General features: G+C 42.5%; 1 protein-coding gene across 3 annotated transcripts in view; it reads right to left on the bottom strand.

Annotated features, from left to right (window-relative positions):
- VIL1 (villin 1) overlaps positions 1-16,479 on the bottom strand; it is a 54,724-nt gene that overhangs the window by 29,168 nt on the left and 9,077 nt on the right. Inside the window, exons 2-3 of one of the 3 annotated variants that reach the window (XM_067460587.1) lie at positions 12,991-13,212; positions 12,196-12,339 (exon numbers count right to left, since the gene is read on the bottom strand). In XM_067460587.1, coding sequence (XP_067316688.1) covers positions 12,196-12,323 — 128 coding nt within the window. In that variant the 5' untranslated portion in view covers positions 12,324-12,339; positions 12,991-13,212. Of the gene's footprint in view, positions 1-12,195; positions 12,340-12,990; positions 13,213-15,113; positions 15,141-16,479 lie in introns of those variants that run through there. The other 2 variants (XM_060773500.2, XM_060773491.2) reach the window with 2 other exon arrangements.

The following is a 16,479-nucleotide window of genomic DNA, read 5'->3' as shown; positions in this document are numbered from 1 at the left end:
CATCTGTGATGCTGTCAACATATACATTCAATTAAAACACTAGGCTCAAATAAAACATTATAAAAGTCATCAATAACTACATTTAACATTCAACATTCAATTAAAATGCCGCTAAAACCAAGATCCAGCCAGATAAATCCAATGTCGTAATGTTCAAGTTTCCTTTCCCACAGCCAGGTCTTCAGTTGTCTCCTAAAGGTCAGGAGGGAGGTGGCCAGGCTGATGTCCTTAGGGGGGAGTTCCACAGACTGTCTCTCGTCCCCACCAACCGCGTTTGCGAGAGTGGCAGGATCGAGAGTAGGGCCTCTCCTGACGATCTTAAGCTGTGCGAGAGATAGCTAATACTGTTGAGAGTGCTATGGTTGTGCTTTTCCTTCATGGAATGCAGATTGAATTAGATGATCGGTGTAGTCTCCTCCGACTCTATTCTATCTTAGATGAGTTACCAAAAGAATGAATAAAACTCATGCATATAAAAACATAAAATGGATAAACCGAAATAACAGGTAACTGTAAAAGCAATTAAAATGTGGAAGTAACTCTAGTGGTGGTAAAATGAGGATGAAAATCAGTGTGATATAATGGTTTGCATGTTGGATTAGGGCACTAGTCTTCAAATCTTTGCTCAGCCATGGAAACCCCCTGAGTGATTTTCAGCAAACCACACTGTTTCACCTGAAGAGAAAATCAATGACAAATTTCCTCTGAATAAATCTAGCCAAGAAAACCCCCTATTGGAGCCCCCAGTTGCGCAATAGGTTAAACCCTTGCACTGGAAGGACTGCTGACCAATAGGTCAGCGGTTCTAATCTGGGGAGAGTTCACTCCCCATGCAGGGACATGAGAGAGGCCTCCAACAAGGATGGTAAAACATCACAACATCCGGTCATCCCTAGGGCAATGTCTTTACAGACAGCTAATTCTCTCACACCAGAAGTGACTTGCAGTTTCTCAAGTCACTCCTGACACAAAAAACAAAACAAAACAAAACCATCCTATTTTCAAAATTACACACAGAAATCAGGAAATCTATGGCATTAATTATCTGATTATTGTATTCAATCATATATTATTAGACTTGAGGATCTCGCCTCTTTTATTTATGACCGTTCTTTTAGTCTTTTTCTAGTGTCTTTACTATAATCACCATGTTCATTTTTTCTACTAAGTCAAGGTACAGAAAATCTTTACATTTATACCTTTACCACTTTCTCTAAACAGCGACCCATTCTTTGATGATTAGTTTTGTTTTCTTAATATTCAGCTACAGCCATGCTTTTGTACTTCCTTCTTTAATTTTTGTCCATAGCCACTGACATGTTACTAGCAAAAAATAGCAAATTGATGTCTAGCATTTTTTGCTCCATATATGCTAAATGTGTCTTGTTGTACAATCACTTTGCTCAAATGGTGGTGCTTGAATGTTAAAGAGATAACTGGACAAATAGTACAAGAACCCAACAATAGTAGAAGAAAAAATCCTTCAGGAGCAATGTCCACATAACATGGGAAATAAACAAGATGTGCTTGAACTCTCAACACAGCAAAGCAAATATGATATAATAGGAATAATTTAAGTCTGGTGAGATGAGTCATAACTGGAATGTAGTAACAAAGGGTATAACCTATTTCTGAGAAACAGACAAAATAGAAATTGTCTACACCTGTGAAGAGGTCCAAGACTTCAATCCCAAAAGCCAAGTTGAGATATCTGGGTAAAAATCAAAGTGAAGTCAAACAACGGGAAAGCCATTGTTGGAATATACTATAGAATCTTAAGATAATCTGAGGACTTGGACAATGTCTTCCTGGAACAGATGACCAAATAGAAAGGAGAGATGTAGTAGTAATGGAAAATTTGAATTATCTTCTGCCAAGACTACAAGATTCTGCCAAGACTACAAGATTCAATGAATTCTTCAGATACCTTGCAAACAATTTAATTGACCAGAAGATTTTAAAAAAGCAACAAGGATACCAGCTATTTTAACTCTAATCTTAACCAACAGGGATTACCTGGTTAATGGAGTGGAAGGGGCAGGACTGTTAAGTGGAAGTGACAACGTTCTTCTGGAATTTGTTTTACAGCAGAAATGAGAGGCTAAGCATATATATATATATATATATATGTATGTATAAATACTTTACTTACTTACTTACTTACTTACTTACTTAGGCGATCCCTCGTTGGACGAGTAAGATGGTCTTCCATTATGGATTTCCTTGTGGGTCCGTAGGTGGCTGTGGAGCCCTATTCTTGCTCTGCATCTTCTTCCGCAGTGAGGGCATTGGTTTCCGGGTGGAAGGCGTTCCCGGTCGGGGTTGGCTTGACGCGCCTTCCTCCTGGCACGTTTCTCTTTTTCACCCTCCACTCGTGCCTCCTCGAATTCTGCAGCACTGCTGGTCACAGCTGTCCTCCAGCTGGAGCGCTCAAGGGCCAGGGCTTCCCAGTTCTCAGTGTCTATGCCAGAGTTTTTAAGGTTGGCTTTCAGCCCATCTTTAAATCTCTTTTCCTGTCCACCAACGTTCCGTTTTCCGTTCTTAAGTTCGGAGTAGAGCAACTGCTTTGGGAGACGGTGGTCAGGCATCCGGACAACGTGGCCGGCCCAGCGGAGTTGATGTTGGAGGACCATCGCTTCAATGCTGGTGGTCTTTGCTTCTTCCAGCACACTGACGTTTGTCCGCTTGTCTTCCCAGGAGATTTGCAGGATTTTCCGGAGGCAGCGCTGATGGAATCGTTCCAGGAGTTGCATATGACGTCTGTAGACTGTCCACGTCTCACAGGCATATAGAAGGGTTGGGAGGACAATGGCTTTATAGACAAGCACCTTGGTCTCCCTACGGATGTCCCGGTCCTCAAACACTCTCTGCTTCATTCTGGAAAATGCTGCACTTGCAGAGCTCAGGCGGTGTTGTATTTCGGCGTCGATGTTGACTTTGGTGGAGAGGTGGCTGCCAAGGTAGCGGAAATGGTCCACATTTTCTAATGTTACACCATTAAGCTGTATTACTGGCATTGGAGAGGGATTGGCTTGTGACTGCTGGAACAGCACCTTGGTTTTCTCGATGTTCAGTGACAGGCCGAGCTTCTCGTATGCTTCTGCGAAGGTGTTTAGAGTGGCTTGTAGATCTTCTTCTGAATGCGCACAGACGACATTGTCATCAGCATACTGGAGTTCTATAACAGATGTTGTTGTAACCTTGGTTTTGGCTTTCAGTCTGCTGAGGTTGAATAGCTTACCATCTGTCCGATAGATTATTTCCACTCCGGTGGGAAGCTTCCCATCAACAAGGTGAAGTATCATAGCGATGAAGATGGAGAATAGAGTTGGGGCGATAACACATCCCTGTTTGACACCGGATTCCACCTTAAATGGGTCACTTTGGGAGCCACTGCTGTCCAAAACTGTTGCCATCATGTCATCATGGAGGAGCCGCAGGATGTTCACAAATTTGTTAGGGCACCCGATTTTGTGGAGGATGGTCCAGAGCGCGCTGCGATTCACTGTGTCGAATGCCTTTGCAAGGTCGATGAATGCCATGTACAGGGGTTGGTTTTGTTCCCTGCATTTTTCTTGGAGTTGTCGTGCAGTGAAGATCATGTCCACGGTTCCTCTGGAGGGGCGGAAGCCGTTCTGGGATTCTGGGAGGGTGTCTTCTGAGAGGGGCAGAAGGCGGTTTGCAAGGATTCTTGCGAGGATTTTCCCAGCGGAGGTTAGAAGGGAGATACCTCGATAGTTTCCGCAGTCTGTTCTTTCCCCTTTTTTGAAGAGGGTGATGATGGTGGCGTCCTTGAAATCTGCTGGGATTTTCTCGGTCACCCACACTTTTTCTATGAGCTGGTGGAGTTGGTGTGTTAGCTCAGGTCCTCCCTCTTTAAAGATTTCAGCAGGGATCCCATCTGGTCCGCTGGCTTTGTTATTCTTCTGTTGGCTGATGGCATTGCTGACTTCTTCCAAACTAGGCAGTGCTGCAAGCTCATCCCTGGTTTGTTGTTGTGGGATTTGTGAGAGGACCTCTTCGGCCACATTGGAGCTGCGGTTCAGGAGGCTTTGGTAGTGTTCTTTCCAACGTAGTGCAATTGAGTTTTGGTCCTTCAGGAGTTTGGTTCCATCTGATGAGCGTAGAGGCTGTATCCCATGGTTTCTTGGTCCATAGATGACCTTTGTGGCTTTGAAGAATCCCTGAGCATTATGGGTATCTGCCAGGTGTTGGATTTCTTCGGCCTTCTTTGTCCACCAGATGTTCTTGAGTTCTCTTGTCCTTCTTTGGACCTCAGCTTTTGCACTAGCATAGATCTTTTTCTTAGCAGCACAGTTGATGTCTCTCTGCCATGCTTGGAAGGCTTTCCTTTTCTTGTCAATTAGCTGTTGGATCTCGATGTCATTTTCATCAAACCAGTCTTGATGTTTCTTGGCTTGGTATCCAATAGTTTCTTCGCAGGCTTGGATGATGGAGGTCTTCAGTTTGTTCCAATGTTCCTCAACATTTTCGGGGTGTTCTGTGGGTAGATGGTCCTTGAGTGCTGTTTGGAGATGGGCTCGTCTGGAGGGCTCCTGAAGGGCTTGGGTGTTCATTTTGCGTCTTGTCTTCCTTCCTTGGAGTCTGCGCTTGGGGGCGATCTTGATAGCCATCGAGGATCGAATTAGCCTGTGGTCAGTCCAGCAGTCATCAGCACCTATCATGGCTCTTGTGAGGAGCACGTCACGGCGGTCTCTGGCGCGTGTGATTACATAGTCTAAGAGGTGCCAATGCTTTGACCGGGGGTGCTTCCATGATGTCTTGAACTTGTTTTTCTGGCGGAAGAGCGTGTTGGTGATGACAAGGTTGTGCTCCGCACATTTGGTGAGAAGCAGGATGCCATTTGAGTTGCTGTTTCCAACCCCGTCTTTTCCAATGGTCCCTGGCCACAGGTCGAAGTCTCGCCCGACTCTTGCATTGAAGTCCCCCAGGAGGATGATTTTGTCCCCCTTAGGTATCCCCGATAGGACGGTGTCCAGCTGACAGTAGAATTTCTCCTTGATGTCTTCGTCAGCATCTAGTGTTGGTGCGTAGGCACTTATGATGGTTGCCCGTTGGTTTTTGGCAAGATCGATTCGGAGGGTTGAGAGTCGTTCGTTGATGCCAGTGGGTGCTTCGGACAGATGTTTCACCAGATCATTCCTGATGGCAAAGCCAACTCCGTGCATTCTTTGGTCTTTTTCGGGCAGTCCCTTCCAGAAGAAGGTGTAGCCTCCTTTTTCTTCCTTCAGCTGTCCCTCTCCTGCTCTCCGGGTCTCCTGAAGGGCTGCTATGTCGATGTTGAAGCGTCCCAGCTCCCTTGCAATGATGGCAGTTCTGCGTTCGGGGCGTTCACTGCCACTGTTGTCCATCAGAGTCCGTACGTTCCACGTACCGAAGTTCATTTTTCTTTTTTGGCCGCAGGGTGGTGACCCCACTGGACGCGGCAGTCCAGTCAGGGATGAGTGAGGCAGACTATGTTTGGGGCACCTTTTCTAGCCCCCTCCCCATGTGGGGTGAGCAGAGTGGGTCCTCAATAGGGCTGCTCAGTCGCGGATACAGCTGCCGAACTACTCAACTGCCTCGGACCTTGAGGTAGAACGACTGAGTCCATACCCACCGCCCATGTGCCAGTCTGTGACTAGAGGCTTCCAGATTTCACAGTCCTGCCCCCGTCGCCACTCGCTGATCGCCATGGGACTTTGGATGGTTGGTTTTTATTTTCTTTGGAAGACGCCTGTGCGTGGATTTTTTTAATGTGTGGAGGTCAGTGCACAACTGATCAACACACAGACTTCACAGAGTGAGGTTCCACTGGTGATGTAGTTTAACACAATGACCGTGGCTTCTCAGTCTGTTGCAGCCTTCTTCCGCCTTCGCAGCCGTTGTAACATGTGCCATGTTATCCTCCGCCTGCTCCGCCGTTGAATATACTATAGAATCTTAATCTTATACTATAGAATCTTAAGATAATCTGAGGACTTGGACAATGTCTTCCTGGAACAGATGACCAAATAGAAAGGAGAGATGTAGTAGTAATGGAAAATTTGAATTATCTTCTGCCAAGACTACAAGATTCTGCCAAGACTACAAGATTCAATGAATTCTTCAGATACCTTGCAAACAATTTAATTGACCAGAAGATTTTAAAAAAGCAACAAGGATACCAGCTATTTTAACTCTAATCTTAACCAACAGGGATTACCTGGTTAATGGAGTGGAAGGGGCAGGACTGTTAAGTGGAAGTGACAACGTTCTTCTGGAATTTGTTTTACAGCAGAAATGAGAGGCTAAGCATATATATATATATATATATATATATATATATATATATGTATGTATAAATATGTGAGAGGAAGCCACAGGGAGGAGGGAGCAAGCTTGTTTTCTGCTCCTTGGAGACTAGGACGCGGAACAATGGCTTCAAACTACAAGAGAGGAGATTCCATCTGAACATTAGGAAGAACTTCCTGACTGTGAGAGCCGTTCAGCAGTGGAACTCTCTGCCCCGGAGTGTGGTGGAGGCTCCTTCTTTGGAAGCTTTTAAGCAGAGGCTGGATGGCCATCTGTCAGGGGTGATTTGAATGCAATATTCCTGCTTCTTGGCAGGGGGTTGGACTGGATGGCCCATGAGGTCTCTTCCAACTCAATGATTCTATGATTCTATGATTCTATATATATATATACACACACACACACAGACACAGTCTAGACTTTATGAAAACTGATTACAGTAAACTTAGAGAAATACTGGGGGTGATCTTGTGGTTAGGAATACTAAAAGAGAAGGAAGTTCATAATGAATAAGACTTTCTTTCAAGTAAGTTACTAGAGGCAGACTTTCAAATAGTCAAATGAGACAGAAAATGAGAGGTGCCTAAAGAAATTAAGATGGATTTTTAAAGAGCTTCCAACTGAACTAAAATTTTAAAGGGGCATTTACAAGAAATGGAAAAAAGGGGGTAATTTCCAAGGAGGAATTCAAACACATACCTAGAGCAAGTAGGAATAAAGAACAGAAAAGCCAAAGCATAGGACAGGTTGAGGCTTGCTAGGCAGGTTAAAAACAATAAAAGGGTTTGTTTTGGTTATAAAAGGAACAACAGGGAAATGGTTGGCCCATTGTATCAAGAAGATTGCAAAATACTAACAGGGGACACAGAAAAGGCAGAACACAAGGTGAAATTCAGCCGTAAACTGAGCCAGATGGTTCCCATTACATGATGTCGTGCCAGCTCTGTGGGTGTGGAGGGGTGGAACCGGGGTGCTGCCGCTGCCCAGGCAACATTGGGGGCTTCCCATGTTGCCCAATCTGGGGGGGGGGGAGCCGTTCACACCACACATACTCTATGCTTCCCCCCTTGTGATTGTCCTCCCAGCAGGGTGAGGGTGATGCAATGTGGGTGATGCGAGGCGTAGGACGCCAGATTGTCCACGAAGACTCCAAGATCTTTTTCACATCGACTGTTGTTGAGCCTGTCCTCACCCATTCTGTAGCTTTGCATTTCATTTTTTTTTTGCCCCAAGTAGAGTATCTTACATTTGTCCTTGTTGAAATTCGTTTTGTTAGTTTTGGCCCATCTCTCTAATCTGTTAAGGTCCTTTTGAATCCTGATCCTGTCGTCTCGAGTTTTAGCTATCCCTCCTAATTTCTTTTCATCTGCACGTCCTCTAAACCTTCATCCAAGTCCTTAATAAAGATGTTGAACAGTACTGGGCCCAGGACTGAACCCTGCAGCACTCAACTAGTTACTTCTTTCCAGAATGAAGTGGAACCATTAGTGAGCACCCTTTGGGTTTGGTTGCTGAACGAATTACAGATCCACCTAATAGTAGTATTTTACTAGTTTGCTTGCAAGAATGTCATGAGGTACTTTTTTGAAGGCCTTGCTGAAATCAAGATACACTACATCCACAGCATTCCCTGCATCTACCAAGCTTGTAACTCTATCAAAAAAGAGATAAAATTAGTCTGGCATGACTTGTTTTTGAGAAATCCATGTTGACTTTTAGTAAGCACAGTATTCCTTTCTAAGTGATTGCAGACTGCCTCCTTATTTATTTATTTATTTATTTACTTCATATATATATATATATATATATATATATACTGCTTTTCTCCCCAGGGGGACTCAAAGCAGTTTCCAGTAAATTCATGGCAAAAATGCAATGCCTTACAACATATAAAAAACTTAGTATAAAAGCAACTGTAACATATAACTATAAATTACATTAAACCATATTAAATAGAGAAACAACAACATCTAGACATTTAAATATGGAATTAAAACATATTAATATAAAACATTAAAATCACAAATCCAGAAGCCAAAGTCTGAGGCCTTTCCAGGAGTCAACTGCACATAATCCTGTACGTTTTTTGCACTGCTTACTGCCCAAAGGCTTGGTCTCACATCCATGTCTTTACTTTCTTTCTAAAGACCAAAACAGAGGGCACTGATCTAATTTCAGTAGGGAGGGAATTCCACAGGTGAGGGGCCACCACTGAGAAGGCCCTGTAACAGAGAAGTTGTATGTTCCCTCAGCGCCGTTCTTTAGTTATCTGCTCCAGAATCTTTCCTGGTATTGATGTCAGGCTGACTGGTAGGTAATTGGGTCTTCTTTTTTCCCTTCTTGAAGATAAGGACAATATTTGCTCTCCTCCAGTCTGCTGGGACTTCTCCTGTTCCCCAAGAATTCTCAAAGATTACTGCCAGCGGTTCTGAAATGTCTTCTACTAGTTCCTTCAATACTCCTGGATGTAGTTCATCTGACCCTGGAGACTTGAATTCATTTAGAGTAGCCAGGTATTCTTGGACTACTTCTTTACTTATTTTGGGTTGCATTTCCCCTATTACCTAGTCTGCTTCATATTACTCAGGTTGAACACCAATCTCCATTTGGGAGAAGACTGAGGCAAAGAAGGTGTTGAGCAGCTTTGCCTTTCCTCTATCCCCTGTTAGCATTTCACCACCTTCTCCATGTAGAGGCCCTACCATTTCCTTCTTGTACTGACATAATCAAAGAACCCCTTCTTCTTGGTTTTAATTTCTCTGGCAAGTCTGATCTCATGTTGTGCCTTAGTCTTACAAGCCTTTTCCCTACATATGTTGGTTATTTGTTTGAATTCTTTTTTGGTGATTTCCCTCCTTTTCCATTTCTTGTGTATGTCTCTTTTAAATCTTAGCTCAGTTAAAAGTTCTTTCGACATCAATTAAGGTTGTTTTACACTTTCATTTTTTCTCCTTTCTCCTTACTTTCCACTCTTCAAACCAAACATCAATATAAAACTGCAATGGACTTTTTATTACATCTTAAGTAAAGTTTGCACTTCTGCTTAAAAATCAAACAAGAAAACTCAGCCTTCTGACCCCATGAGTACTGGTATTCCTTCTTCTTTATAAAAGATACAAATGGTTTACAATCTTTCAGTAAATTATACAAAGCTTTCTCTTTGATTAAAGCAAACAATCTCTGCCATCAGATAAGTCTTCAAAATCCATTCTTCTTTTGTTGGGAAATCAATATTCTTCCATTTTTAGGTCTCTAGCAGGCTCATTGTCAAAAATTATACAATGCAGCACATTATAATTCACCCCTTTCATTTGCTCAGTTTGTAAATTTCAATAAAAATAATTATGGCTCTAGGTGAATTCTAATTTCAGAGATATCTTGCATCAATATCTGTATCAGCTTCCAGTATTTCTTAACCTTTTCACAAGATTATCACATATAGAAGGTACCTTCTTGTGTTTCATATTTCCAACATATATTGTCCTGCTTATGCATCTTCAACAGCCGTGTTAGACGCTAAGTATCATCTATACAACATTTTATGAAAGTTTTTCCTGAAGTCCAAGGACAATTTATATTTAATTCCACATTTTCCCCTAAGGCTCCAGCTCAATAATATAACCAAAATTTGGGGCCTATTTAACAATTCATTGGGTTGCTGTGGGTTTTCCAGGCTGTATGGCCATGTTCCAGAAGCATTCTCTCCTGTGTTTTGCCCATACTTATGGAAGGCATCCTCAGCAGTTGTGAGGTCTGTAAAGAAACTGGGGGATTTTGGACATGAAATAATAAGGGCCAGCCAATACGTCCCAACAAAAGAATCCCCAAGGCAGGAAGCAGCCAAACCTTAAAGCTGAAAGGCCATTCAATGCAAATCAAGGTGGCCAATTCATACTTGCTTCAGACAGGCAAGAGTTCTTTCTCTCACCCTGGACATTCTACAGATATATAAACCCCACTTGCCTAATCTCAAAAAAACAAACAAACAAAAAACCCTCAAAACCTCTGAGAATGCCTGCCATAGATGTGGGCGAAACATCAGGAGATAATGCTTCTGGAACATGGCCATACAGCCCAGAAAACTCACAACAACTCAGTAATTCCAGCCATGAAAGCTTTTGACAACACATTAAGCATTCATTAACTTCTTCCTCCAATTTAGTTTTGAACAACATTTTACACATTTTCTCAACCCAGTGTTTATCATCTGTACACAGTTGAATAATCAACTATTAGTTTTGTCTTTTTCAAAACCAGATTTTTATCTTATATAAATCTTTCAATCAACTGCTTATATTGAAATTAGTGAAGTTTGTGGCCCATTTTTATCTTGTGTTTTAAATCTACACTGGTCATTCTTCCCAAATAATTAATGTTTATTTGTCAGCCACTTCTCATTTGTCTTTCTATAGAACCCATGAAATGCTTTTTGCATGGAAATCCATATAGGTATTCTAAGGAATAACCTGGACTTGTATATATTCCAAATTCTCAAAATGGCAAGTCTCACAAAATGATTATTAAAATTCATATTTATTTATAGTTTACTGTACCACAAGTAAGCATGGCATCCATATCATTGCTTTCCAGTTGCAACAATCAAGTAGTAGTCAACATCAACAATTCTCCCTTTCAGTATGTTCTTACAGGGGCACAACTACATATTAATTTAAGAGACAATAAGCAAGAGGTCAACGTGATGTAGTGGTTTGCATGGTAGACTATGACTCTGGGGACCTGGGTTCAAATACCTACTCAACCATGGAAAGTACTTGCTGACCTTGGCCAAGACACACTTTTACAACCTCAGAGACCAAAGCCAATCCCTCCTCTGAACAAATCTTGTCAAGAAACACCTTTGATAGATTTTTCTTTGGGTTGCCATAAATTGGAAATGATTTGAAGGCACATAACCACTAGCAAGATATAGAACTACCCCCAGATGCAATCAGGGTAAGCCTCACATGCCTTGTCTAGCTTGAGATGGGGAGCTTGAGGGAGAAAGTACAAGCTAGGGTTGCAAAGCATAGCACTTCCTAGCAAGCTTTAATAGGCCTAGACCTTGGACAATAGGGGAGATTAAGGAAGTCTACAGGAAGAAGGGCAACAGTGCAATTGGGGAGGCTTCCAAGCATAATTCAGGAATGTGGGTCAGTCAAGTGCAGTGATATTAAATGCCTATTGGTGAATGGCAATTAAGGGGCACAATCTGCAGTAGCAGAATTCTCCTTCTAACTTTCCCTTGGCTCCTTTTAGGAAGGGCACTGTGTGACACATTGGAAGTGGGTGGCACTTGAATTGCATGGAGAAGAGCCACTTGTTCACTTTTTTTTTTTTTTGCATTTGAAATGCTTTGAGAAAGATCCTTTTTTGCAAGCTGGATTTTCTTTAGCCATGTCTCATTTTGGACTATTTTATCATGTGGAAAGCATTTTTTCTGTTGCTTGTGGGTACATTTGCTGATTCCTCAGACATTATGGTATTCAGTTTGTCTTAAACTAGCAACTTTCACCAAACAAACAAGGCTGAGACAGTTATATGGGGCAGTTTATTTATCAACTTATGAAAAGCCTCTGTGTGAACCCAAGCAGTACTGCAATTATAGAACGATGGTAAGTTAAAGCTGAAGCAAAATGTTCTGTACATCAAGGGAAAACTCCAAGTCTAGAACCTTTCTTTCCTGCACCTCAGCTTGAAATAATTCCCATTCAAAGAAGGGGCCACAGAGCCTAATTGGAGGAAAGGATGAGGCTATTTCTCATTCCGTAGGCCCAAGGACAAGGCAACTCTGGTGTTCAAGCTGAGGATTGGAGCAAAGGCAAGCACAGGACAGAGGCTGTGCAGAGATGTGCTCTCCCCACATCAGGAAGGGTCATTTAGTGGCAGCAAGAGAAGGCTTACCTTAGTTGTGGAGACTGCTTGGTGGGCACGCGACACCTTGGAGACGGACTGTACCTGAATAAAGCAAGCACGGGGGTGACCTTTGTTCCCTCCTTCCCTCGGCACGGAACGCCACCTGCCTTCGCCATATAAGGGCAGACGTGCCTAGGAAGGGAAGAGCCACCGAGTCAGCCAAGGTCCCTTCAACACATGCAGTGGCACATTGTCCTTGTGAGTCAGGCCACCCTCTTGGTGTGTGCTTCTGAGCTGTGCATCTGGAGAGGAAGAATCAGGAACTTATCTGTCTCGCAACCGGGGCCTGCACCACCTGTGGCCCACCAAGCACCCATGGAAGCCCACCAGACACATCTCTGTGGCACCCCTTCCCCCACCTCCCTATATATCTGCTAGTTTGCATTCAACTTGGCAGGTCATCATCTCAGTTCATCTTCTTCAGTGTTGATCCTTGTTTATCTGGATGAAAACATGACATTTGGGCAAAGTTCCTGTTTGAAATATGCTTGTATGGAGGTCTGAGAGGAAATACAACTGGAACAAATTGCAACTGTAGCATTGGGGGGAAGGCACCAGAAATTGCAGAACTCTTTGCCTTCACAATATCCCAATCAGCCTATTTACATACGTAAGCACTGTTTTATAATGACTTCCTCTGAGCTGCATGAAATCCCATAGCTTGATCTGTGATGGACCAATACATCACTGCTGAATGAATGAATGAATGAATGAATGAAACTGTATCTCCCAAAGGGACTCAGTGCGGATCACAACAAATGCACAGTAGAAAACATTGCTTACCTCCATTTGCACAAATGTATGTGAAGGGATGAGAGAAGGATAGAAGTCGGGCCTTGTTATTCCTTCCTTCCCACCCCTACACTCTATGCGTTTTTATTTTCTATTCGGTAAGTGTAGCCCAGCTACATGTTTTCAGAAACCAAGGAGATATTCAGCAGCAGACTTCCACAATTCAGCTCTTATTGGACTGCTCCATATCAAATTGCAGGTGAAGAATTTGCCCTTTGGAAAATAACATACAACAGAGAATGACAGCTATTTAAAAATAATACTAACTGAATATGCTGCTTCTCTATGCTCACAGAAATTGCGGTTTTTTAATGGAGGAGCATTCAAATATGACATCTGCTGAGCTGCAAGATTTTGCTCTGTGTCTTACAGTTCTTTCAATACATTGGAGGAGGACACTTTCCATTCCTCTCTCATGTAGCATGTAATGCCTCGCCCCAAATCCTCCTAGTCACGTGTTTAATAAACTACTAGTGACCCTTATGAAGGCTGAAAGGCTTCGGTTACTCCACATTTCTCTCTTTATTACTGTAGGGAAAGGCTCAACTTATCTTATCTCTGCTGTTGAGCTAGCAAAAATAAATCTCTTGACAGCTCCTTACGCCCACTCACTCCTGTTACCCATTGACACTGTGCTCGCAGGAAGGATGCTTGCTTGTTTGCTTTAAAGCAGGAGAAACTAACACGAATCCTAGTAAATGGAAGGGAATCTCTTCCCAGTGGAAACACATGGGCAATCTGAAAGTGGTCCTGATACTGTAAACTGGTGGTTCTCAACCTTCCTAATGTGGCAATCCCTGAATGCAGTTCCTCATGTTGTGGTGACTCACAGTCACAAAATTATTTTTGTTTCTACTTCATAGCAACATTCCTTGGGAACAGGGAAGCTCCACATAAACTATCAGTTTTCAAGTAAATGTATTTTTCTAGCTCTCTCTGTTGTTTTTACAGTTTCAAAAGTTACATACTGGAAAACAGACACACATTGAATGCAAACCAAGGTGATCAGCTGAAACATTACCCTGGTCATTCCACAGATATATAAACCCATTTTTCCTACTTCCAACAGACCTCACTCCCTCTGAGGATGCTTGCCATAGATGCAGGCGAAACGTCAGGAGAAAAATTGCCTCCAGAACATGGCCATATAGCCCGGAAAAACCTACAACAACCCAGTGATCCCGGCCATGAAAGCCTTCGACAATACATCAGACACACAATGCTTAAAGTACACAAAGCTTAATCTTTCTGTTTTCTTTCTTCACAAACTACCTTCCATATAGATTTTGTGAAGGAAAGATGAAAAATTATGAAAATCAATTAGCTTTTTAAAATGTTGACTTCCCAAAAATTGGTAAACATAGCATGCAAAAGGAATTCTGTTGTATTTGTAGTTGTAGTTCATAATCCTCCAGGGAGTGTATGACATTCCCATAAAGCATGCAAAAATGAAAGTTGTCTGCTGGGTTGCCGTGAGTTTTCCAGGCTGTATGGCCATGTTCCAGAAGCATTTGTTCCTGATGTTTCACCCACATCTATGACAGGCATCCTCAGAGGTTGTGAGGTCTGTTGGAAACTTGCAGCAAGGCCATTCAATGCTAATCAAGCCAACCAATTGCAGCATTCACACTTGCAGACAAGAGTTCTTTCTTCCACCCTGGACATTCCACAGATATATAAACCTCACTTGCCTAGTTTCCAACAGAACCCACAACCTGTGAGGATGCCTGCCATAGATGTGGGCAAAACGTCAGGAGAGAATGCTTCTGGAACATGGCCATACAAGTCAGAAGACTCACAGCAACCCAGTCATTCCGGCCATGAAAGCCTTCGACAACAAAAAGTTGTCTGCATCTATGACTCCACTGGGACAAGGATAACAATTTAATTTTTTTGGACTGAATAAAAACCTGAATCCCAGCCAAAGAGGCCATAAAGGCTCACTGAATGTTACTGTTATACTCAAAATTTAAAAACAAAACAAAAATTGTCCTTATATGCCTTAGAAGAGCTGCTAAGATTGCATAATAGTAAGCCTATCCTAGACTTGAGAAGGAGCATGAATTAGGCATCTCTCCAGATGTTGCAGGACTGCAATACCCAGCATTCCTCACCATTGCCCATGCTGGCTCACACTGCTGGGAGGGGCAGTCCAGCAATATCTGGACTGCCATGTGATTCCCGTCATTGGCTCAGTGTTGCTTTGGGGCTGTTCGGACACCAATGGCTTTGAAGGTCAATATTCCCAGCAGCTTACTCAAATATTAACCAGCAGCTTCCTCCTTTTCTGGATTTTATGGCTCTGAGAAAAACAAACAGTGTATTGGGAAGAGAAATAATTTATGGTATTGAACCTACCCCTGGCCTGTGGACAACATCTGGAGTGGAGAATTAGTACATAGAAATAGCCCCACCAGCCAGCCTGGAGAGTATTAAGGTAGGCAACCTGCCCAGTTCATAAACAATGATAAAAGAGACACCACACTTCTGCTTTCTCAACCCATCTCTTTCATTTCCCTTAGGACGTCTAAATCATATGGGACTTGGATCACGTGGCTTAGAAAACCTGCAGCCTTCATTATGTTGTTGATACTCCTGTTGCCATCAGCCTCAGCCAGGATGGCCAGTAATGAGAAATGTTGTGCGTTATAGTCCTGTAATAGAGAGCCACAAGTTTTCCACTTCTGACTTCCTTCTCACTGATATTACTGCATGTTAACCTAGACGTTCTAAATCAGTGTTTCTCAACCTTCCTAATGCCGCGACCCCTTAATACGTTTCCCCATATTGTGGTAACCCAACCATAAAATTATTTTCCTTGCTACTTCATAACTGTAATTTTGCTACGGTTATGAATCGTAATGTAAACATCTGATATGCAGGATGTATTTTTATTCACTGGACCAAATTTGGCACAAATACCCAATACACCCAAATTTGAATACTGCTTGGGTTTGGGGGGGGGGGGGGTTAAGTGATTTTGTCATTTGGGAGTTGTAGTTGCTGGGATTTATAGTTAACCTATAATCAAAGAGCATTCTGAATGGAACAATGAAATTGAACCAAACTTGGCACACAAAACTGCCATGATGGTTTCTGGGAGTTGAAGGCCAAAACATTTGGGGACATACACGTTGGAAACCACAGCTCTAGGGGTGAATTACCTGAATATATTTCCAATAATAATAATAATAGTAACTATTATAATATCATCAAACAATACAACTCATATACCTATTTTTCCCACATGATTATCACACCAAAGCCAAAAAGTACAAAAAAACCAACAACAACAACTCCAACCCCAAATCACAAATAGTATATGGTTCCCATGGAAACGCAGTATACTTGTCTTGAAATATGATTCTATCAGTCCATAGTCTAACAACTTATCAGGTCAGGAGTGTTCAGCTGTAAATTGCCCTTTTATGCACAGTGCAAAACAATAAATACCAAAGTTCAGTTGTGCCATATGGGAGA

This window comes from Anolis sagrei, chromosome 1, assembly GCF_037176765.1.
Source record: "Anolis sagrei isolate rAnoSag1 chromosome 1, rAnoSag1.mat, whole genome shotgun sequence".
NCBI classification, from domain to species: Eukaryota; Metazoa; Chordata; class Lepidosauria; order Squamata; family Dactyloidae; genus Anolis; species Anolis sagrei.
The sequence above is the reverse complement of the archived record's forward strand: the minus strand, read 5'-3'. Positions and strand labels throughout refer to the sequence as shown.